The sequence below is a fragment of the Lates calcarifer genome, linkage group LG4 (assembly GCF_001640805.2).
Source record: "Lates calcarifer isolate ASB-BC8 linkage group LG4, TLL_Latcal_v3, whole genome shotgun sequence".
In the NCBI taxonomy this organism is placed as follows: Eukaryota; Metazoa; Chordata; class Actinopteri; family Centropomidae; genus Lates; species Lates calcarifer.
In genome coordinates this window covers 1,752,636-1,778,437 of record NC_066836.1, presented here as the reverse complement: position 1 = coordinate 1,778,437, position 25,802 = coordinate 1,752,636, and the positions used below count along the sequence as shown (strand labels likewise).

The following is a 25,802-nucleotide window of genomic DNA, read 5'->3' as shown; positions in this document are numbered from 1 at the left end:
TCCATTAGGGTCCACGTCAAGCATATGAATGCACGAGCAAGGCTCTGAGAGTGTGGTCTGTAAAATGTCAGATAGTCGTTAAAATGGAAAACATAATGTTCTATTACCTGAGCTGATGCTGAGATATTCAACAACAAGCAAGAACAAGGGAATGTTTGATAATTTTACTTTTAAAATAGTGATTTATCTAAACCAGTCAACTAACTGACTAATCATCTCAACTCTAATTCAGAACTATGACATTTCCAAGACAAGAGGTCAGATATTTTTCCTCACAGTCGATATCCCACATGGTCACAGTTCTTGGACATGAAAATGAGGGGAGGAACAAAACCGATCACCATCTTGTGACGAGTTGGAACAGGTATTAAAGGAAGCTGCCAGACATACCTGGGAAGCCCAGACGTTTGGCAGCAGCCTCTGTCGGAAAGGTCGACCCACCCCTGGAAGGATTTTGTTCTGGGTCATGGGACTGGGTCATGTTTAAAATCTGCACTGCTCGAAGCTGCAATCAGAAGGTCATAGCTGAAGTCAGAAGACAGGTTCTGGTGGTTGAGGAATAAAAATTCAGGGGTGTTGGGGGAGTCTAAAGTCAACCAAAAATCCCTCTCCACGGGCTGTTCCAGGAATATATGTTGCACACTAACCCTCACCAGAAGTCATGGTAATAATACTTTCGTAACAGTTCCTATGTTTCTTTTCTCCACCTCTTCTGTTCTTTCCTTCCTTTTGTTTCCTGTCTGACGTCCAGCATGGCCAGCAGCTGTACCGCCACATCTATCTGGGCTGTAAAGAAGAGGATAACGTCCATAAAAACTTTGAGTTGCTCTTCACCACCCTGGCCATTCTGACTATCGAGCTCGCCAACGAGGAGGTGGTGATCGACCTCATCCGTCTCGCCATCGCTCTGCAGGTAAAATTAAGTAGCTGTCTCACCTGAGTGAGGACCAGTTTATTAGACATTTTAACCAAAACCAAAAAACTAATCTGTCAAATTTGTCAGTTTTGAAACAATCTCAGCATGAGGTCTGTTTAACAGCGGTTCTTGAGCTTTCAGTTGTATCACATGATCTTTCTCAGCAGATGTAGTTTTGTGAATTCATTGGAGCAGAAAAAGTTCTCTTCACCTAATCAAACATTTTTTCTAAGTAGAAACTAAAGCACTGTAGCCCATTACAAGTGGAAGTAAATTACATGCTTTCTGAAGTAAAACTAAACTAATAATGAGTGGTGGATTGAATTCAAGTAAAAGTACAGTCAGAGAAGAAGTTTCATTGGTTGTACTTTGAGATAAGCTAATAAAAGAAGAGAAGAAAATAACTTGTAGAAAAATCAAATGGAAAGTAGGAGAGAAGCAAAGAATTAAGGAAAAGATGGAGGTATGACATAAAAAAAAGTCATTAAATCATTGAACTGAACATTGAACTTCCTAAAAAGTTAAACATTTTTACTTGACAGCAGAAGCCTGGACTACGAGTTTAACCTACTCTGGATAAACTCATAATTTGTAATATTAGATGTAGGGACAGGTGAAGTATGTGAACGTTTTTAGGATAGTTGAATTATATTATTGGGTTAGGTTTATTTTGCATTTTTGTGACCAATAACTGCAGCTTTCAAATAAATGGAGAGGAGTAAAAATGTGGTGAAGGACAGAATAGAAGGTCTCCTGAGATGAAAACACTGGAAACACCTGAGACTCAAACTGTGCACAAGTGGAGTAAACAGTGGTTATTTCTCTCCTTTGGTTCTGAGGTTGTGTTTTAGACCTGATGTTGCAGTAATACGCTACATTAAGATTCTTTACAGCGCTCTAATCTGAAGCACCCTTGATGTGATGATGGTGTATTCGCGGTGTCAGGTGTCATATTTCCGTGCAATGACGAGTAGCCGTGCTGTCATCGTCAGTGGCCGAGTCCTTAATGTCGTTAGACTGGAGACGGCACTGCAGGTCCAATAAAACCTCCCACATGTGAGATGGAGCAGAGGTGTGAAGAAAATCTGCACATACGCTCCGACACACACACACCAGCTGCTTGTTTGTTTATCACGCTGAGATCTTATCATCCAAATGTCACAGCGCTGTAGACGAGAAACACACACACACGCAGACATTTGTAGTACCGTGTTTACCTGCACTGGGAACATCGTCAACCCTTTGGAGTCTTATAGATTACGATATAAGGCCCAGAGAGCAGCAGATGGGTTCAGATATGACCTGATCGTCGTATCACTGTATCACAGTAGCACAGTATTTGGTTTAATCCATGTACAGGGTTTACAGACAGCAGGAAGATTTCCTCTGGAGTATCTGCTGTTTGATTGTGTTTTCACTCTGTCAGTGGAAAGGTCGTTGTTAGGGTAACGACCCCGAGGTGACATGGCGAGCATGGAAGGCTGAATATGATGCGCTGCGTGTCTGTGTTTCTGTGGTAATTTGTTAATTATAATAATGACACGTCACTCAGCTGCAGCTAATGATTATTTTCACATCAGTTAATCTGTAGATTATTTTTTTACATTAATTGTTTGATCCCTGTTACGACAAAAATAGTGAAAAATAGTGAAAGCCCAGGCATTAATCCAAAACCCCAAAAATATTCATTTTAAAATGTTTTATGTCAAAGAAAAGAAGTAACTCCTCATCAGAATGATGAAATTTTTCCACTACTGGAGCTGGAAAGATATAGAACAAAACAAGTCCATTTAACTTCAAATTAAAAGATAAATAAAGATAAAGATATTTTTGAACCTGGAACTTATTTTCCACATGCACCACCTAATCCTTTCTCTATACCTAAAAGATACAGAAAAAGTCTTCTTCTGGATAAGTAGCCACTAACAATATTTGGTCTAAATAAAATTCTCCACTAATAAACAGTATAAAGAATAAAAAAGAAAGTGTACTAAACATTAGTTTTGTTAGTGGATATACTGATTACTTATTGTTAATGTGTCCTTGGTTTGTGCAGGACATGGCTCTGGCCAACGAGGAGAACATGCCGATGTTTATTCGCTGTGGCATTATGGCGTTGGTGGCGGCGTACCTCAACTTCCTGAGCCAGATGATCGCCAACCCTCCATTCTGTCAGCACGTCAGCAAGGTGGGTCATTATTGTCACATTACCACACTGCATACCACTGAGGTTGTTGATGTTGCTAGTTTAACTGTTGAAGATGCTTCACAATATTGTTTCAGACCATGCTGCAAACACTTTAAAACCTGTGCTTATTACCTCAAGTTTAATAATACGCTGACGACACACTGCTGTTTTTTGCTGTTAATGCTACCTTGTTGTCATAGTTTTACGTACCCATTGTACAGTAAAATGGTTCAAACTCAATACTATTTGTCATTTCCATTGTTTTCTCTCCAGGTTATCGAGTTGAGAAACATGGATGCTCCGTACCTCCTCCCAGAGCACATCTTCAGAGACAAGTGTCCGTAAGTATCAACTAATCAGCAGACTGGATGTTCAGATTTAGACAATTGTGTGTACGCTCTCTGATGTTGTCCTCAGATATATAGTACATCACAATCTATTTCTAAAGGTTTTTCTTCTTAAACTTCCCTAAGATTCTCTGGCTTTTCTCACCTCTTATATATAAATGTGAGGTTGTTATCTGTGTAGTTGTTGCTTTTAACAACCACAAAAAATTGCATTTTTGTTGTTTGTTTGTTAAACAACTCAGGAAGCCCCTGAGTCTTGTTTGTTAGAGCTCCTTTTTCCAAATAATCTCCAGTTGAGATCAGAGTCACTCTCACCTCTCTACTGTAGCTCTCATATCTGCTTCTGAAAACAAAAATATCTCTGACATAAAGGAGAGATGCACTGATGAGTGTGCAGCATGCCTGAGGTGAGATTTTTGGAGATTTGGTTCTTTAAATTAAGAAAAGAAAAACCCTAAACTCTTGTGAAAACATGACGGCTCAAAGCCAAAGGCAAGATAAAGATGTTGAGGATGTTGAGATCATTCTCCTAATCCTTTAAATCTCCTGTTTGTGGTTTAACCATCAGTATCCAGTTTAGAATTCACACACTTACAAACATTACTACTTTACTATAAACCATGGTGCAACATGCTGAGGATAACAATACCACCAACCTTTATTACTGTGATTATCACAGTTTTCAGAGGGCACTGTGAACACAGTGCGTTAATACAAATTTTGTACTTAAGAGAGTCTTATAGACTATAGAAGTCAAAGTAATTCTGTTTCTGTAGGCCAGTAACAGAAATTCCTATTCTTAGGCCCTTATTTTTGTATGGAAAAGCTTCCAAAAGAAAACTGAATTTATGAATTTCACATCTATCAACTTACGAAAGAAATCAGAAGATAAATGAATGGATACATAGAATCTAAGAGACACGCAAAGCTGCATTTAAACCAGTAATCCACCAACCTGTTTCTGTTTGTGTGTGTTAAGGTGTTTTTAATGTGTTGCTGCAGTGGACAGTTCATTGTCCAGTTTGTTAGGTTTGATTAAATCCAAGGCGAGCATGGTGCAAAGTAATTTTATTGTGTGTCAGCACTATTTCAGGAAAGCTTGATGATTATTATTGTGATACAATTTACTGTGGTATTTTTAGCCACAGTAATCGTAAAATGAAAATCTGATGCCAGCACATCCCCAGTGTAAACCTGCAGTCACTCTGCTCTGTCAGGAGCTCCAAAATCACCAGGCATCTGCTGATAAAACCTGATTATCAGACTCTAAGAACCAGCATCTATTTCTGACGTTAAATCCGCCTTATAATATCACTCTCTGCAGAGAAAGATGCAGGGATTTTAAACACTAAATTTGGACATGAGCGCGTTAGAGCTTCTAGACAGCTCAGTTCTGCTATGCTTAGATTATCTGAACACCCCAAACATTCATCAGCAAATTTTGAAATACAAATGTATTGTTTCTGAAGATGCTGTATGTATGATTTTTCCTGGAGGAAGTGGATCAGAGTTATAGTTTTCATCCCTCTCCTTCTTCTTCTTCCCAGACTTCCGGAGTCTTTGGACAAGGAGGACAGACTGCTGTACTTCCAGACATCCGATATGGCAGAGTGTCTGGCAGGACCAGGATACAACGCAGAGAGACTCTCCATCCCCTACGTTCCCCAAGTCACAGGTACAACAGGCCAGGTCACTCTGTACTAATTACACAACTTTACAGGCTCTTTTGTGGAGATTGGAGTTTGTTTTATAAGCACATTTTTATAGTAGGTCACTAACTATAACTAAACTGTGGGTGTCACTATCACATGGTATGGATTTCAACCCCTAGGCAACTGGAAAGCCTGGAGTTTTGAGATTTATCGCAGATTTAAAAATATCTAAAAACTATTTTAACTTTTCTATGTGAAGCTTTCTTGAATAATATCTCAGGAATTTGAAGATGAGGCAGATCATGTTTATTTCTAATTGTTACAAGACAGTTGAAACAAGAAGAACTTGTTTGCCTCTTTTCCCAGATTCTTTTAAATGTGTCTGACTCATCTCTTCAAGCTCATGTTGTGCAGCCAGTTATTGCTCAAACATTATTGTAAATTCAAATGAAAATTCCACAGTTTCCTAAAATATGTCAGGCTGAATTCTGGGGAAATGCGTCTAAAATGTTTTGATTTGATTGAATTGTGCAGCTGTAAGAACACAGTGCCTTAGGTTTGAATGTTTCAATAACTGTACTCATAGTATATCTTAAATAAAGGTTTTGGAACAAGCAGATGCACAGTGTATAAAGTTTAGATTTAAGAGTAAAATCAAACATTTCCGAGGTTACAACAAAGTCAGATTAAAGGATTTAACATGGAGATTTTTGTGCTTTTGTACGCTGTTACGTTTTTACTTCCCCTCATATTAAACTCTCAGTGGCCCCCAGAACTGTTGGCACTCTTGCTAAAGATTTAGCCAAAAAGGGCTTTGGAGGATTAACAGCTTACGAAGTTGTTCAGTGAACACAAAATAAACTTTAAAAAACCTATTGTGTGATCAGCTTTATTACACTGAAGGTTGTCACAGTCGATTGATATTTCACATTAGAACAACGTCGACCTCTGAATGATGTCATGGACAAAAATAGTTTCTTCTGTAAGGACAGTTAATCCTTAATATTTAGTTTCTTTCATTTTTTAAATATAGCCTTGGAAGTAAATTTGAACATCCATGGCAAGAAAGATATTATTTCATTCTCTCCTAGCATCTTACTTTACCTTTGTTCAAGTAAAGTGATGAATTAAGACCAGAGATATCTTCATATAAAGACATCAGTTTGGTTAAAGTACACCCAATCAAACAGCTAACAGGGTGAGGAAACTCTAATTGACTCGTATAACAGGAAGTTTGCTTCTCTTTTCTTCCCTCTGCCATGCTTTCATGTAACACAGTGCTTTACACAGTAGGAAAAATCATCCACAGGTGCAAGCAGACGTCCAGAGGTAACCAGCTAGACTAGAACTTTAGACGAGTCTGTTAGACACAGTTACCTGCTGTCACTGATCTCCTGTCACGGTAGCTGGGTTTAGATTGGCTTTGGCAGATAAAAATAAATTAGTTTTTTTTTTTCTTTTATGAAAGCTTTGGAATAATACCTGCTTACCCAGTTAGCTTAAGGGGGAATAGAACCCACAACCTTGGCAGCTTAGATGCCTTCCCTTTGAGCTTCATGGGATGCAACCACATAGAAAAACTGTCAGGAGAACTACCCCACAGCCTTAGTCGATCCACCAGCTTTAGATAAATTCTTGTAGTTTTTTAGTATTTCTTGTTACGATAGCTATTTTGTGCAGCTGTAGATGTCATGTTTTAAAAACAATGGGTTTAATCATTTTTACAACCATTTTGCTTGCTTTGCATTTGGACATGTTATGGTGAGTACATGTACTGCAAGTAGTTCACCATTAATATTGTATTAGTTTGTGTTTGTTGTCGTATGTAGCTTTAATGTAGTTAATGTAGAAAGTTATTTTGTTTAATTTTATGGATCCTCAGTTTTTGTTTGGTGATGGTGCCAAGCAGGTAGTTCACACTCGGTCTGTTTTATGGAAACATTTAAATAAGGACTGAAGGACTCGAATATCTGCTCTTTGTGTGTTCAGAGAATGAACAAGTTAAAAAAGGTGAAAAGCTGCGTAGAGCTGTAGACTTGGTAATTCTCAGTGGAATCAGCACTATGGTCAACACTTTGGCTTTATAATGAAATCACAACTGTGGAGTCAAAGTAGATTTCCTTCCTTTTTTGGAGTTCCACTTTAGTGAACTTTGACAAGTCAATTTGTGACATTCTCAGCTGCAAACTGTCTCGACAGTGCTGACCTTTGAGGGAACAAAGAGAACCAGAGTCCAAAATTGAGGAATCGACCGTAATAGATGTGTCACACCATCCACTTTTATATAACCCTGCTCTGTCAGTACATAAAATCCTCCTCTAAAGAGATGCCTTGTGATTTATATATCCTCGAATCAACCAATTTTTAGAACATGTACATAATAAATATTTATTTTGTATTTTAGGTCTATAGACACCATAAAAATAATTTCCACACAGGCTGAAATTGCAAAGTTAGTTGCAGCCAAGTTGAATCACTTTCTGATATAATCAATTAAAGGACCTCAAATCTTAACAAAGCTACAGTGTGAATGGGATGAGGAGCACCCAGTCTCCTCTTAATAAAGACAGGAAACCATATTATCAAGCCAACAAGGAGGGGAGGTAGATTTCCTTTCTCTTAAAATAACCTTTTGTTAAACCGACGTTAGCTCTGTAAAGCTCCATAGCTCTGTCTTGTTATAACAGTACTATAGATAAAAGTGTGAGCCAAATGTCAAAACTCTATCTAGGTCTCTAACCTTTTGTCTATTCAGATCAGTTTCCTCATTAGGGCGTTTAAGCTGGCTGCCAAGTCATAGCTGATCAAAGTGCACAACAAAGGTCACTGTGACTCATGCAAACAACAATTATAAAGAGCTGCTGTTTTCTGCCTCTTGTTTTTACACCTCATCTGGTCCATTACTTCTGTCAGATGACCTTGACACTGTGTTGGTCATCAGGTTGAGACAATAGCTGCACTTCTGTGGGTTTTATTTTTACCAGTGCAGCGTGGATGAATACAGAAGTGCTTGAGGCGGTGGTATTAAGACAAACCCTCCTGGGGGACGAGGTACCTGAGAAGTTTATCGCTCTACAGGATCAGAAGGATTTGATCCTTGTTATACAGTATTAAAGTAGAACATCAAAATGGATTCTAGTTTGGTGTGTTTGGTGTGTGGGAGTAGAGAGGTCCACTGTTATCAAGTGGCCACAAAGAATAAAATACCAAAAACACCCAAGGTCTTGTGAAGTTTAGGCAAACAAAACTAGAGACTTATAGTTTACAAAAAACCTACACTGGCTGTTGGTTGGAGATGTGATGTGAACAGCAGTCTGTTGGACACTTTCCAGCCATGTACCCCAGCCTGATTAATGACGTCACACTACAATACTTCATCCTTTGCATCCATCAGTACTCATCGTCAATATGACATCTACAGTTGTCAGAAAAACTTACGTGGTTTTAAGCACTTGACCAAATGGCTGATGCTGCCATTCTTCTGGAGCTGTCAATTTTGAACATAAAGTTTCATTGCCAGTTTGCAAAACCTGTCAATGTTTTATCTTAGTGCCCTGTAAAACTGCCTAAGCTATTTGACACCTTTATGTTTTACTGACACTGTATGCCTCGATGCTTTCTAGGTGGATTTACAGGAGGCTGGTGGAACTGCTCTACCATCTTATTATTAGATCTTTAAGTGTAGAAATTCTATTTGTAGTTAATAATTGAGCAGGATTATGTTGGTAGTCCCAATTAAACCACACTGTGAGCTCGTCTGGTCTTTTATCCATTGGTACACTGTACCTCTGTGTTATCTAACAATACTGTAATTGCTAGTTATAATGATTGCTGGTATGTTTTCACCCACAATTACAGACTTCAAAAACTGTAAAGTTCTGAAAGTGCACAGAAGTTCAGTGTGATCAGATGTTTCCCTGTTTGAATCCTAATGAAGTTAATAAAGTTAGTTTGTTAGTTGGTTTAGACTGCGTAATGTACAGTATATCAGGGTTTAAAGTTGATGTGAATTTTGTTTCTGTCGTCCTGCAGATGAAGACCGTCTGACCAGGAGGAAGAGTTTTGTGGACACAATCTCCCTCCAAGTGGACATCATGTCCAACAGCCTTCCAGACAAGGTCGGTCTACTTTTCCTCGAGAGGAACAACGTCAGGCTCTTTCAAATACACACAGACCTGCACAAAAGGCTTTAAAATGGCAACACAGAAACAGGAGATAAAGATTGGACACAAATTAAAAGAAAATAAATCAAAGACTCCTGGAAGTCTTACGTGTTCTTCAAGTATATTTAAATCTACTGGAGGGATGAACAGCATTCTTCCCAAGGATATTCCTTTTTTGGTGTTTTGCTGATGGTGGTGGGGAACTGTCCAACACATCGCCACAAAATCTCCCATAGGCGTTTAACCACAGCTAAAAAAAGGCCTACAGAGACTTCTTGAAGGACTTTTGGGGTCTCTTATAGGACCACTAAATCCCCCAAGATTCCTTGAGCCAAAGTTATATGCAGAACCTTCTCAGTGATCATTAGAACCTCCAAAAGGACCAATAAGACCTCCTTAATGACTACTACTACCTACTACCTGAACCACCTCATGGCTCAATTAGAAACCTCCTGAAGGAGTACTAGGACCTCTACTGGAACCCCTAGAGAACACCTAGTAACCCCAAGAGGACCTGTAGAACCTCGTAACCCTCTAAAACCTTTTGAAGGACCTCTTGAACCTTGTCATTGACCATTAAAACTTCCAAAACCTCACAAAGAATCTCCTTAATGATTAATTAGAACCTCCAAAAGACCTCTAGGACCTCCTAGAGGACCTCTAGAACCTCCTCACTGACCACTACAACCTCTTAAAGGACCTCCATAACCTCATAAAGGACCACTAGAACCTTCTTAATGACTGCTAAAACCTCCTAAAACCACCCATAGAACCTCTTCAGTGACAACTCACCTTCAACAACCTTCAAAACAACCACTAGAACCTCATAAAGGACGTTATAAGCTTCTGTAGATTCTGTAATAATGAACCCAGGTTTTTCCTTTGACACCTATCTGTACATTAAATATACAAATACTTTAAGTTTTCATGTGTTTTCTCATTAGTAGTAGTAAGGTGAAGAGTCGTACTCTAACATTCACAGCAGGCTGTCATCACGAGTCTTTGTTTGATCCCTCTGTGTCTTTATCTTTCTGCAGTCTCAGCTGGCTGAGGAGATCACGTTTGAGACCCTGAAGAAGGCCATTGGTAAGATCAAAGAAAAGTTTTTGAGACCGCACAACTTTTATTTTAAGCCTCTGCTCACCTTTCTGTGGACTGACTGAAGTCTCGCTGGATACAAGTGAGATATATAGATTTGGCTTTTTGTCAAAGAGTCTGGTATCACAGTTCAGTAAGGACCAAATATATTTTTACTGTTCTGATCATGAGAAAAGACTTTAACTTTGACATGTGAGGTGACAAATATACACAGGGGATACTTACACATTCTGCTGCTTCTCATGCTAAGTATAAGCTCATGCTGTCTTTGTCCTTAGGACTGAAGCTAAGTGAAGTGTAGTGAAGAAAAGATGGAATATAATAATAGATAATAAATAAACACATTATTTACCTCTGTCTGTTTTCAGATACAACTGGCCTGGAGGAGCAGGAGAGGGAGAAGAGGCGTCAGGTGATGGAGAAGTTCCAGAAAGCTCCGTTTGAGGAGATCGCCGCTCACTGCGAGTCCAAGGTAACAAAACAAAACAAAAAACCCAATTAAACATTAATGAGATAACTGTACAGGAATAAAGCTTCAGCATCTCTTTTTTGGGAGTAAACTGTGACTCACTTTGTTTGGTGAATCTTCTCAGGCGAACATGTTGCACAACCGGCTGGCACAAATCTTCGAACTAACAATTCGGTAAGTCTGTCATCTTTTTGATATCTTCAGTGAATAACTTTTTAACTCTGTTCTTTACTCATTCATCTCAGGCTCACAATTTAATTTTATCACAGCATCTGCAGAGAGAATTTGAATATTGTTCAGTTGAACATTGATCTAGGCACAAGTAGTATTCCTGGGACAATTTGTGTCTGTATTTTTATTTATATCCTTATAAGATTAGCCAAACTAATGGCACCTAAAATAAATATTTCCTATATTTGTAAACTTTAATTTGCAGTGTGGGGTTTCTGATAATTTTGTTCTTCAAAGCCAGTGCAGTTGATGTGACAGGATACCTTTTTAACTAATGACCAAACTCCTGACAGCCTCAACTGTGGATTCAAATTTATGCCAACATTACATCCTAACAAGATGAATATTAGACAAATTACAGTGCTGACATTAAGTGCTAAGTGTTAGCATGAATATATTAGTATGCTTCTTGTAAGACAACGGTCCAGGACACTTACTTCCATTGCTGTCCTTGATGTTTAGAGAGTAAAGATGTATGATGCCTAGATAACACAACACTGCAGACAAACCAAAACAATAAAATTACACTTTTGCTAACCTGCTAAATGTCTTATGTTAAATATCAGGATATGAACTTGTTAAAGGGTAATTCTGCCATTATTATATCAGTAATTCCCCTGAAAAACCCAACTATTACAACTAAACTCTTTTCAACTAACAAACTGAACATAAGATTTTACATTTCAAGGATCTAATGAAAAATCCTCACCCTCTAGGACTAGTTCTTCCATCTAACTGACAATATGAAAACCTCAATTAAACATTTTGCCCCTCTCTCTCCACCACCCACATCCCACCCCCTTACCCATCATCCCCCACCAGGCCTCCACCCAGCCCGTCCGGAGTGGTTTCCATCTCAGCGGGACACACACAGCACCAGTCCGTACCTGTCTACGAGATGAAGTTTCCAGACCTGTGTGTCTACTGAAAATAAACACACACACACACACACTTCCACAAAACAGCTGAAACACAAAATGCTAAATTGAAAATGCTGAAAAAAGAACGACACACAATCACAATCTGTACTCCAGCTTCTTATCCAGACCAGCACCAAGGTGTCAGTGCTGATATCAGGGACACAAAATGCACTAAACCAGCCATTTTCAATTTGATATAGAGAGGAATTATTTGTCAAAAAGACTGAACTTCATTAAGACCTTTACACACTGGGGGCATGACAAATAAACAACACAAACATATGAAATACTCACTGGTTTCAGAAATATTTTAGGATGGTGGTGGGACAGTCCTGCTGTGGATATGAGGACCAACTACCAGGATCCTTTGCCCCAGAGCAGCCTCTGGTAGTTTATGTGCTCGGTTGATGACTTTATTCATGGTGGAAAAGCTCAGAAAAAATAACCTTGCTAAAAAATTGGCTGTTTTTTGCTGGGTTTTTATGGGTGTTTATGGTGTGTAAAGGCCTTAAGTCTCATTCCCAAGTCTCATTCCAGTCAATGGTACTTCTGAATCCAATACCGCCACTTGTAACATTTTTAAAAACCTGTAAAAGTCTTTTCCTGTTCTTTTTGATCATTAATTGAACTTAACTCAGACCCACCAGCTCCAAATGAACTGATTTGCTGCACTTTGTTTCCTGATTCACGTCTGTGAAATGACACAGATCATAAGTTACCAAGTACAACAACAACAACAAAATAAACTGCTTCCACTTTGAGATATCAGTCAATCACCATTTCTTGTCTAGCTAACGCTTCACACCTTGTACATAATGCTCTAGTCTCAAATTAAACTCTTGTAGAAAATGGCTAAAACCAGTTTCAGGCTTAAAACACGAAGCTGGTTTTAGCTGTAAACGCTCCGGCCTCAAAGCCAGCTTCTGCCTCCTAACAAGTATCTGTTCTCATGTTGATCAGTAGGCGTCAGTGCAGTCACTAATGAGTAGAAATGTACAATATAGCTATAAAAATATAACTTCACTGGTGGTAGAAGGCAGATTAGTTTTAGGCTCACTGCTGCACGGCTGTTAACAACCTGTTCAGTCTAATAAGTCGTCTCTGTTCAGTCATTGCTATTTAAAGCATCAGAAATGACTTCAACAACCAGCTAAGTTTCATGTGGTGGAAATGAAGTGATAGCAATACTTTGATTCTGTGCTCGGCAAAGAGACTCTCAGAAGACAAGCCAGAGGGTTGTTGAGCAGAAATGGCTTGCTCATGGTTGGTGATTGCATGTTTGCTTCAGATGTGTTCTCTTTGATAAAGACAGTTATTCAGACGTCAGTCTTTGGCAGCTGCAGTGGAGTGGTGCAAATGTTTGGGTCCGATTTCTTATTCCTGAAGGTTTGTAAAGTGGCTTGTTTATAAAATTTGTCAATCGTGTAATTCAACTCTTTCAGAAACACTGGTTTGCTAAGTGGTTCTTGAACATAGAGTAACACTCCATTTGGCAAAGAAAAGTCTGTTTTTATTTCCCAGATTTTCTAAAATAGACACATGGGAGGTAACAAGATTGTAATGAGTAACTGCTGCAGCTCCCTTTGTCTTGTTATTATATTTCAAGAAGCACCTGATATTATCTTTACGTGACTGTTGGTGAATCGCGTTTCAAGCAGCCTTGTCGAACAAATGTCCGAAGGTCTTCCTCAAAACTGAACTAGTGAATAACAAAGTGGCAGACAGGGAAAGATCACAAAAATTAAATTAAAAATCTATTTATGAGAAACAGTAGTTAATCTCAATTACCAGCATGAATTGATTTAGTTTTAATTGTAAATAGAACTCCTGATTTTCAGCCAGCATCGTGTTGTTAACTGTTTTCATACAAATCTGGAATGAAACCCTTTGAATTGAGATTATAATTGCAGAGAAGAATTTAACTGATTGTTGCTTTTTTCGTTTCAGTCAAATGACTTTAGAACCAACAGATGATGAAAATACAGACTGAGCACAAAACTTAAACTGCAAAATACTAACACGTAATATCATCAGGCACGTGAGCTCCATGTACATGTACATCAGATTTTTTTTGTAGCTGCTCTTTGGCTCAACATAAAACAGCACTTAAATACTTGTTTTTAAAACAGCACTCATGTGCGTAATGGTTACCTAACAGGCCAGAGCGATAAGACCGCTAAACAAATCTAAGATGTAGACTGAGAAGGTTTTGGCTAGATTCAGTTCCATTGAACACAGGCAAGAAAAATTAAACCCTACTTGTGATATCAACAGTAAAAACTATTTCTTCCTACAGAATTAGATTTTGTCTGGAACATCCAGGCTTTGTTCTGCTCTTCCTGCACATAGTTTGTACTTTTATCGTGAACATTTCTGACTCAACCAGCAGCTTTAACTCCTCACTGTTCTGTTTGGCAGCTTCTAAAATAAACCAAAACATGTTTCATTGCCAAAGACTCAAAGCTACAAAAATGTTTGAATCTAAAAAAGCTATCTGAGCCAGTGTCCTGCAAGGAGCCATATGGAGCGTTTCATTCCAAAAGAAGAGCGGTGGCGGCAGCTGACACCTCATCAAAGTTAATCTCACCACTGAATGTATTAATATTAATCGCCGTCTTCAGCCACTCTGAATACAAAGCGGTGACATTTCGAAGGATTTAATCAGCGGTGCTTTTTCAACAGTTACCACCAGGCCACGTTTTGTTTCCTAAAGGGGTACAGGAGGCGTTTTTGGAACGAGATCCTTCATATCTGACGAAGCTGCAGCTGTGATCTGTAATAACAGATGGTTATCAGTATTTTCTCTGATCCGAGCTCAGCATAGGAAGAAAAATCCCTCCAGCTGGAGGCAGATACCTGCTGCCTTCATTTGGTCTGAGCGACTGTTTAGAGCAGCCTCTGCTTTAAACCAGGTTGAAGGTCGGTCAGTGTTTCCTTTCAGAGATGACTGGTTTGTTTGAGTGTATCTAGAAAACATCAAACTAAATCAGCAGACTAGTTTGTGGAGAGGAGCTGTTTTTTAGCTGGAGAGAACAGCTGGAGAGAATTATATGGTGTAAGATGGAGAAATAAGGTGGAGAACTGGAACTGGAGATAGTTGAGGTGTCTGAGTTCTGCTGAGCAGGATGTGATGGATGTTTTCTACGTGGTCGTGTACGTTTCAGATGGTTTTGTATGTTTAAAGTTGTGTTTGTGAACAAGAGGTTGGCTTAGTGAAGTTTATGCAAAATCACCAACATGAGCTTGATAATTTAAAATACTGGTTGTTCAATTTTGATGGCAAAGCAGCTTCTAAATCCCTCTCCACCTGGTGTTGACACACACTGTATCTGAATTTTCTGGATTAGTAAAAATAATGTATCTGTACAGTTTAAGGAAAAATTAGTAAAGCCTATAGAGCAGCATCACTTCAGGGGACTTTCAAAAGTTTGTTCCAAAGTTGCGTTTCAGAGGAAGCAGCAGTTTGTCCATTTGCCAAAAAAGTAGTTTAAAAATGGTTTTGTCCGTCTGATACGTGACTCTCCTCTTGTACTTTGTTTCAGTCCCGTGAGAGCGTCCCACATCACTCCCCTTGACCGTTAGATGCTTCATGTTTCTTGACAAGTTGATGAACTCAGCCCACTTACTTTCTGTATTCAGATCCGATTACAATTAAATGCAAAGACCTAATAATCAGATGTTGTAAGACAGATAATGAATAAGATGCAGACTGTGGGTCAATACGAGGTGCAGATGGAGCAGCTGCTGATTTTAAGAATAAACCGGCCGATGTGAGCATTAGCTAAAAAGTTAGTTGACTTGTAGAATCTCTACTACACTGTCAAAGGATTTGAAGATGAAAGAGAAATAATGAAGTAGCCTGAATGAAAGATATTCAGATATTTTCCTCTGATGCAGTAAACTGATGCATTACTTTTTCCGCATATCTACCCTGCGTAACGTCTTAGCTTTAAATGCAAACTCTTATGATTTAAAATCATAGTATCATAGCTGTGCTTAAGACTGCATGATATCTTAATATCAAGTTATTGACCCCTGAGGGAGGCGGGAGGAGGGGCGCTGGGAATTTATCTTGAAACAAAAAAATCCATCTAAATGAGTCATTTCATCGACTGGATCCTAAAATCTGGTTTTTCCTCAGTGGAAACAGATTTTCCAGGTGAACAGTCGATGAATTGTTTGTTTAGATGTGGCTGGAATACGTGATCACTTCCTCTTATGAATGTGTCATTATATCAGTATATCATATATTTTTGTACATTTTATGCATCATGTATCGTCCAACTCTTGCCTGGTAGAGATTTTGAGTTTTGGGAGATTTTATTCTTCTTGTTGATCACATTTATCAAGATGAAAACAGATGCTGATTTCTTATTTCATTTAGTTTTTTTCGTTGTTTACCGAGAGGTTGACGGTTCAGGGTTTCAATGGGATTGTGCAGTTCTTATCAGTGTGGGAGAAAAAGTCTCATTTATGAAAATATTACTTGATTTTTTTTTTATTGTAGAATGCATTATATCATTTAAAACATGATGGAAAGTAAAGAATATTATATCTACAGTCAGTTATTTTTGCATAATACAGAGAAGTGGAGTGAATCAGTGCAATCTGCTAATTTTAGCATCTAGATTTATTATTTTTTTCTCCAAGAAGTTGCAGCTTTTAGTTCAGACTCAGTTCTCAGCGAACATCTACATTTCAGAGTGTAACAGCAACAGACAGACACTTCACCAGCATTAATACAAGTGTAAACTGCTTCCACCTTTAATTTAGATTCACCAGCACCAGCGTTCAAATGCCCTTTAAGTCCACTCATAATAACTGTATTCAGTAATCTGCAGCCTGAGGTTCAGCTCCTCGAGCCTGAGGCCATTAAGATACTTTAAAACCATTAGCGGCCCAATTGCAGCAGTTTGCATCACAAATCACATCCTCCTCTGAGTCATAGCTCAGTCAAACCTGAACACACGGACATGATATATATGTTTTTATTAGATTCAATGTGACTTACACTTTCTGAGAGTATCATTATTTCTAATGTCTGCTGAAAGCAAACGTCCATAAATCTGGTGAGAAATAACAGGGGAAAAGAGGCTCTTTAAAGCTGCAGAACTTGCCCGACAATCATCATGTTTTTGAGTTTTCTTCAGCATAAAATGAATCCAGTGACAGTTGTCTGTATATCCATGGGAACACTGCAAAAAGAAAGTGCTAACAGCTAATTCAGCTACTTTTAATGGAGCCAGTAAACAAATATAGGTTAAAGAAAACGAGTCTCAAGTTGTAGCTCACACCGAATACATGGCAACTTTACATTTCCTGTTCTGTACATGATTATACCCCAAGAAGAAGTAAGCTAAATAGTAATAATAGTGTATTAATAACTTCTAATAAAATCAGTAATTCTGAAGCTGCAGAACAGTGAAAAGTTCATCAGTATTTAACAATTTAATAAAATATTAAGCTCATTTAACATGTTGTGTAAACACGGTTCATGAAGTTGACTTTTACCCGTTCAGAATATAAAGATTGTGTAGTGATTAGTTCTGGATCTGAATCTGTCCTGAGCTGCAACTTCTTCAAAACAATGAGAATCTGACTGATGTTTAAATTAGAGCAAAATGAATCTCAGAAGAGTTTAAAGCTTAGCTGGATGCAGAAATCAACCAGTCATCTCTGCTACTTTTGATAAATGAATAGAGTATATTTAATAATTTTAGCTTTGAAGAATCATTTGAATCGTAGCAGCAGGTGTGTTATCACATATTAAAATATAGTTAATAACCGTTACAATGAAATATGACATTGTGTTTGCACTTCGATCACTGTGTACCTGGTACTATAGCAAAAATGAATCAGCACAGATTAGTGTTACAAATGAATGATTAGATTGTTTTTTCCCCAATGTTCAGTTTGTGAAATGTTGTATTCAAGAACTGTAAAAGAATGTCCCTCCTGACCAGTGATTGAAGTCATTGTTGAGTCTTAAAATCTTGAAATTAAGATAAGAATCAGTAAATGGGGTGAAAACGTTTCACTGCTGACCTGCCTTACTTTAAATGCTGGAAATGAAGAAACTGCTTTAAAAAAAATTACAACACAATGAACTTTTCTCACTTTTCAAGATGGACATTTTTCAGTTTAGCAACTGAATTCTGCAGAAAAACGACAAGAACAAAAAAAACTGAGCTTCTGATGATGTTTTTTTATGTTGGTGATGCAACAGTTTGTATTTTTGTGCCAGTTTTAGAGATAAAAGTTGTCACGTCTGTGCTCGGCCTTCACAGTGACAGACTTTAACTGTTTCCAAACTGCTGCAAGCTTTGACTTTGTTTCAACACAAGAATGATTTTCAGAACCACTAGGCGGCGCTGAGGCTCGGCTCCAAGCTGAAGGTTCAGGAAACATGTTCAGATTTAATGTCAGAAATTTTACAATCTTATATCTTAATTTGATCTTTTTCAACAGTTTGCAGATGCACAACCTGCTTTAACTTTTGTTTTGTTTTGGTCAGTGAGCTCTTTTCTCAAACTGACTTAATTGATAAGAAAATAATCAATCATTTTCTGTTCATCTGCATAACTGATTGAGCAGCAAATTATTTCAGCGCTAATGTGTTAAGAAACTTTCACCATCCCTCAGTTAAGTCCAGAACAAAGCCTCTACTGAATCAGATCTGACAGGTAAATCATTTCCTTGAACTACAGCAGCAGCAGAGCCTCAGCACTTTATTACAAAGCCTCTATTTAATAGTAAATTGTGCATTGAGATTAATGTTCAAGAGACTAAAATAAAATGTTTCTATCAAATGTGTTGATCTGTGAAGTCTTTATCACCATCAGAACTCGGGGGTGGGGAGGGTGCGGGGGTCCAGTGGCCACTCGCGGTACTGCAGCCAAAAATCCCCTGTGGTCCAAAAAGCATTTTCCCCATAGGCCTACCATTGTAAAAGAGATGCCTATAAAACTGTTGACACAACACCTCCAGCAATAAACAAAGTCAGTTATTACTGTTTATATTTTATATTTTTAAGCCATGGAGTTCCAGTCTTTGTAAATATGGTGGGATCTGTTGGGTCTCTCTATTATAATCTAAAGAGTATGGTCTAGACCTGCTCTATATGAAAGTGCTTTGAGATGATGCTATGTAAATAAAAGTTGAATGAACTGAACTGAAACACATCTTTTTAGAAACACACTATGGTGACTTATGTTCAGTAAACCTGTCATCCATTCGAAAGAACCACATTTTTTTACTTATTCAAGGCTTAAACTGGCTCAGTGTGGTAAATCCTCATCATGAAGAAGATCATGGATGAAGCTGGTGGCAGTGATGAAGTGGGACCTGCAGTAACATGCCTTACTATGACATTTTGACGCCTTATTATACTGTGACTTTTTTTGGCTGTTATTGACACCTTACACTACTATGACATTTTTTCCACCTTTTTGATGCCTTCCTATACTATATCAATTTTTGACCGTTTTTGACACCTTACTATACTATGACATTTTTTGACCATTTTTGACGCCCTACTATACTATGACATTTTTTGACCATTTTTGACCCCATACTATACTATGACATTTTTTGACCATTTTTGACACCATATGACATTTTATCACTTTTTTGACGCCTTACTATACTATGACATTTTTTGATGGTTTTTGACGCACTACTATACTATGACATTTTTTGACTGTTGTTGACACCATACTATACTGTGACATTTTTTGACTGTTTTTGACACCATACTATACTATGACATTTTTGTCACTTTTTTTTGACGTCTTACTATACTATGAAATTTTTTCAAATTTTTTGACACCATACTATACTATGACATTTTTGTCACCTTTTTTGACGCCATTACTATACTATGACATTTTTTTGACTGTTTTTGACACCATACTATGACATTTTTGTCACTTTTTTAATGCCTTACTATATTATGACATTTTTGTCACTTTTTTTGATGCCCTACTATACTATGACTTTTTTGACTGTTTTTGATGCCTTACTATACTATGACATTTTTTGACTGTTTTTGACACCATATTATACTATGATATTTTTTGACCGTTTTGGACGCCATTTTTGACACCATATGACATTTTATCACTTTTTTGACTCCTTACTATACTGTGACATTTTTTGATGGTTTTTGATGCCCTACTATACTGTGACATTTTTTGACTGTTTTTGACCCCTTACTATACTATGACATTTTTGTCACTTTTTTTGGACGCCTTACTATACTATGACATTTTTTCACATTTTTTGACACCATACTATACTGTGACATTTTTATCACTTTTTTTGACGCCATTACTATACTATGACATTTTTTCAATTTTTTTGATTCCATACTGTACTATGACATTTTTTAATGGTTTTTGACACCTTGCTATACTATGACATTTTTTGACCATTTTTGACACCATATGACATTTTTATACCATTTTTGACGCTATGACATTTTTTGACCATTTTTGACACCTTACTATACTATGACATTTTTTGACTATTTTTGACACCATACTACACTCACATTTTTTGGTGGTTTTTGACACCTTACTATACTATGACATTTTTGTCACCATTTTTGACACCATACTATACTATGACATTTTTGTCACTTTTTCAACGCCTTATTATACTATGACATTTTTTGACCATTTTGGACGCCATACTACACTATGACATTTTTTGACCGTTTTGGACACCATGCTATACTATGACATTTTTGTCACTTTTTTAACGCCATACTATTTTGACCGTTTTGGATGCCATACTATACTATGACATTTTTTGACCATTTTTGACACCATACTATACTATGACATTTTTGTCACCATTTTTGACACCATACTATACTATGACATTTTTGTCACTTTTTCAACGCCTTATTATACTATGACATTTTTTGACCATTTTGGACGCCATACTACACTATGACATTTTTTGACCGTTTTGGACACCATGCTATACTATGACATTTTTGTCACTTTTTTAACGCCATACTATTTTGACCGTTTTGGATGCCATACTATACTATGACATTTTTTGACCATTTTTGACACCATACTATACTATGACATTTTTTTCACTTTTTTGACACCATACTATACTATGACATTTTTGTCACTTTTTTGATGCCTTACTATACTATGACATTTTTGTCACTTTTTTAACGTCATACTATACTATGACATTTTTTGACTGTTTTTGACACCATACTATACTATCACATTTTTGTCACTTTTGATACCATACCATACTATACTATGATATTTTTTGATGGTTTTTGACACCTTACTATACTATGAAATTTTTTAACCATTTTTGACACCATACTATACTATGACATTTTTGTCACTTTTTTGACGTCTTAGTATACTATGACATTTTTTGACCGTTTTTGACGCCATACTATGACATTTTTGTCACTTTTTTAACGCCATACTATACTATGACATTTTTGTCACTTTTTTGATGCCTTACTATACTATGACATTTTTGTCACTTTTTTAACGCCATACTATACTATCACATTTTTTGACCATTTTTAACGCCATACTATACTATGATATTTTTTGACCGTTTTGGACACCATACTATGACATTTTTGTCACTTTTTTAACGCCATACTATTTTGACCGTTTTGGACGCCATACTATACTATGACATTTTTTGACTGTTTTTGACACCATACTATACTATGACATTTTTGTCACTTTTTTAACGCCATACTATACTATGACATTTTTTGACTGTTTTTGACACCATACTATACTATGACATTTTTTGACCGTTTTGGATGCCATAGTATACCATGATATTTTTTGACCGTTTTGGACGCCATACTATGACATTTTTGTCACTTTTCTAACGCCATACTATTTTGACCGTTTTGGACGCCATACTATACTATGACATTTTTTTCACTTTTTTGACGCCTTACTATACCGTGACATTTTTGTCACTTTTTTGATGCCTTACTATACTATGACATTTTTGTCACTTTTTTAATGCCATACTATACTATGACATTTTTTGACCATTTTTGACACCATACTATACTATGACATTTTTGACACTTTTTTAACGCCATACTATACTATGACATTTTTTGACCATTTTTGACACCATACTATACTATGACATTTTTGTCACTTTTTTGACGTCTTACTATACTATGACATTTTTGACACTTTTTTAACGCCATACTATACTATGACATTTTTTGACTGTTTTCGACACCATACTATACTATGACATTTTTTGACTGTTTTTGATGCCTTACTATACTATGACATTTTTGTCACTTTTTTAACGTCATACTATACTATGACATTTTTTGACTGTTTGTGACACCATACTTTACTATGACATTTTTGTCACTTTTTTGACACCATACTATACTATGACATTTTTGTCACTTTTTTAACGCCATACTATTTTGACCGTTTTGGATGCCATACTATACTATGACATTTTTTGACTGTTTTTGATGCCTTACTATACTATGACATTTTTTGACTGTTTTTGATGCCTTACTATACTATGACATTTTTGTCACTTTTTAAACGTCATACTATACTATGACATTTTTTGACTATTTGTGACACCATACTATACTATGACATTTTTGTCACTTTTTTGACACCATACTATACTATGACATTTTTGTCACTTTTTTAACGCCATACTATACTATGACATTTTTTGACTGTTTTTGACACCATACTATACTATCACATTTTTGTCACTTTTGATACCATACCATACTATACTATGATATTTTTTGATGGTTTTTGACACCTTACTATACTATGAAATTTTTTAACCATTTTTGATACTATACTATGACATTTTTTTCACTATTTTTGACACCATACTATACTATGACATTTTTGTCACTTTTTTGACGTCTTAGTATACTATGACATTTTTTGACCGTTTTTGACGCCATACTACGCTATGACATTTTTGTCACTTTTTTAACGCCATACTATTTTGACCGTTTTGGACGCCATACTATACTATGACATTTTTTGACTGTTTTTGACACCATACTGTACTATGACATTTTTGTCACTTTTTTGATGCCTTACTATACTATGACATTTTTGTCACTTTTTTAATGCCATACTATACTATGACATTTTTGTCACTTTTTTGACGCCTTACTATACTATGACATTTTTGTCACTTTTTTAACGCCATACTATACTATGACATTTTTTGACCGTTTTGGATGCCATAGTATACCATGATATTTTTTGACCGTTTTGGACGCCATACTATGACATTTTTGTCACTTTTTTAACGCCATACTATTTTGACCGTTTTGGACGCCATACTATACTATGACATTTTTTGACTGTTTTTGACACCATACTATACTATGACATTTTTTTCACTTTTTTGACGCCTTACTATACCGTGACATTTTTGTCACTTTTTCAACGCCTTATTATACTATGACATTTTTTGACCATTTTGGATGCCATACTACGCTATGACATTTTTGTCACTTTTTTAACGCCATACTATTTTGACCGTTTTGGACGCCATACTATACTATGACATTTTTTGACTGTTTTTGACACCATACTGTACTATGACATTTTTGTCACTTTTTTGATGCCTTACTATACTATGACATTTTTGTCACTTTTTTAATGCCATACTATACTATGACATTTTTGTCACTTTTTTGACGCCTTACTATACTATGACATTTTTGTCACTTTTTTAATGCCATACTATACTATGACATTTTTTGACTGTTTTTGACACCATACTATACTATGACATTTTTTGACCGTTTTGGATGCCATAGTATACCATGATATTTTTTGACCGTTTTGGACGCCATACTATGACATTTTTGTCACTTTTTTAACGCCATACTATTTTGACCGTTTTGGACGCCATACTATACTATGACATTTTTTGACTGTTTTTGACACCATACTATACTATGACATTTTTTTCACTTTTTTGACGCCTTACTATACCGTGACATTTTTGTCACTTTTTTAATGCCATACTATACTATGACATTTTTTGACTGTTTTGGACACCATATTAGACTATGACATTTTTTGACTGTTTTTGACACCATACTATACTTTGACATTTTTGTCACTTTTTTGACGCCTCATTATACTATGACATTTTTTGACCATTTTGGACACCATACTATACCATGATATTTTTTGACCATTTTGGATGCCATACTATACTATGACATTTTTTGACCGTTTTGGACGCCATAGTATACCATGATATTTTTTGACCGTTTTGGACGCCATACTATGACATTTTTGTCACTTTTTTAACGCCATACTATTTTGACCGTTTTGGACGCCATACTATACTATGACATTTTTTGACTGTTTTTGACACCATACTATACTATGACATTTTTTTCACTTTTTTGATGCCTTACTATACCATGACATTGCGACTTTTAGCCACTTTTAGCCGGAGGTTAGGGTTAGGGTTAGGATTGCAACTTTTAGCCAGTTTTACCAAGGGTTAGGGTTAGGGTTAGGGTTACAACTTTTAGCCACTTTTAGCCAGAGGTTAGGGTTAGCCGGAGGTTAGGGTTAGGGTTAGGGTTACCACTTTTAGTCAGGGTTAGGGTTAGGGTTAGGGTTAGCTGGAGGTTAGGATTAGGGTTGCGACTTTTAGCCACTTTTAGCTGGAGGTTAGGGTTAGGGTTGCGACTTTTAGCCGACGGTTAGGGTTAGGGTTGCGACTTTTAGCCACTTTTAGCCGGAGGTTAGGGTTAGGATTAGGGTTGCGACTTTTAGCCACTTTTAGCCGGAGGTTAGGGTTAGGGTTAGGGTTGCAACTTTTAGCCAGTTTTACCAAGGGTTAGGGTTAGGGTTAGGGTTACAACTTTTAGCCACTTTTAGCCAGAGGTTAGGGTTAGCCGGAGGTTAGGGTTAGGGTTAGGGTTACCACTTTTAGTCAGGGTTAGGGTTAGGGTTAGGGTTAGCTGGAGGTTAGGGTTAGGGTTACGACTTTTAGCCGACGGTTAGGGTTAGGGTTAGGGTTGCGACTTTTAGCCAGTTTTACCAAGGGTTAGGATTAGGGTTAGGGTTACAACTTTTAGTCAGGGTTAGGGTTAGGGTTAGGGTTAGCTGGAGGTTAGGATTAGGGTTACAACTTTTAGCCTGAGGTTAGGGATAGGGTTAGGGTTGCGACTTTTAGCCAGTTTTACCAAGGGTTAGGGTTAGGGTTAGGGTTACAACTTTTAGCCACTTTTAGCCAGAGGTTAGGGTTAGGGTTAGCCGGAGGTTAGGGTTAGGGTTAGGGTTACCACTTTTAGTCAGGGTTAGGGTTAGGGTTAGGGTTAGCTGGAGGTTAGGGTTAGGGTTACGACTTTTAGCCGACGGTTAGGGTTAGGGTTAGGGTTACAACTTTTAGCCACTTTTAGCCAGAGGTTAGGGTTAGGGTTAGGGTTACCACTTTTAGTCAGGGTTAGGGTTAGGGTTAGGGTTAGCTGGAGGTTAGGGTTAGGGTTACGACTTTTAGCCGACGGTTAGGGCTAGGGTTAGGGTTGCAACTTTTAGCCAGTTTTACCAAGGGTTAGGGTTAGGGTTAGGGTTGCAACTTTTAGCCAGTTTTACCAAGGGTTAGGGTTAGGGTTAGGGTTACAACTTTTAGCCACTTTTAGCCAGAGGTTAGGGTTAGGGTTAGGGTTACCACTTTTAGTCAGGGTTAGGGTTAGGGTTAGGGTTGCGACTTTTAGCCACTTTTAGCTGGAGGTTAGGGTTAGGACTTTTAGCCATACATTAG

The 25,802-nt window shown here is 37.2% G+C and overlaps 1 protein-coding gene across 3 annotated transcripts in view; it reads left to right on the top strand.

The window, feature by feature from the left end:
• Positions 1–18,793, top strand: part of efr3a (EFR3 homolog A (S. cerevisiae)) — a 106,476-nt gene extending 87,683 nt beyond the window's left edge. For all 3 annotated transcript variants that reach the window (XM_018674929.2, XM_051069776.1, XM_018674928.2), the window contains 9 exons: positions 752–913; positions 2,973–3,104; positions 3,378–3,445; positions 4,999–5,126; positions 9,136–9,221; positions 10,304–10,352; positions 10,733–10,836; positions 10,958–11,007; positions 11,887–18,793. In XM_018674929.2, the coding sequence (XP_018530445.1) occupies positions 752–913; positions 2,973–3,104; positions 3,378–3,445; positions 4,999–5,126; positions 9,136–9,221; positions 10,304–10,352; positions 10,733–10,836; positions 10,958–11,007; positions 11,887–11,992 (885 nt within the window). In that variant the 3' untranslated portion in view covers positions 11,993–18,793. The remainder of the gene's footprint in view (positions 1–751; positions 914–2,972; positions 3,105–3,377; positions 3,446–4,998; positions 5,127–9,135; positions 9,222–10,303; positions 10,353–10,732; positions 10,837–10,957; positions 11,008–11,886) is intronic.
• Positions 18,794–25,802: the final 7,009 nt, after the last annotated feature.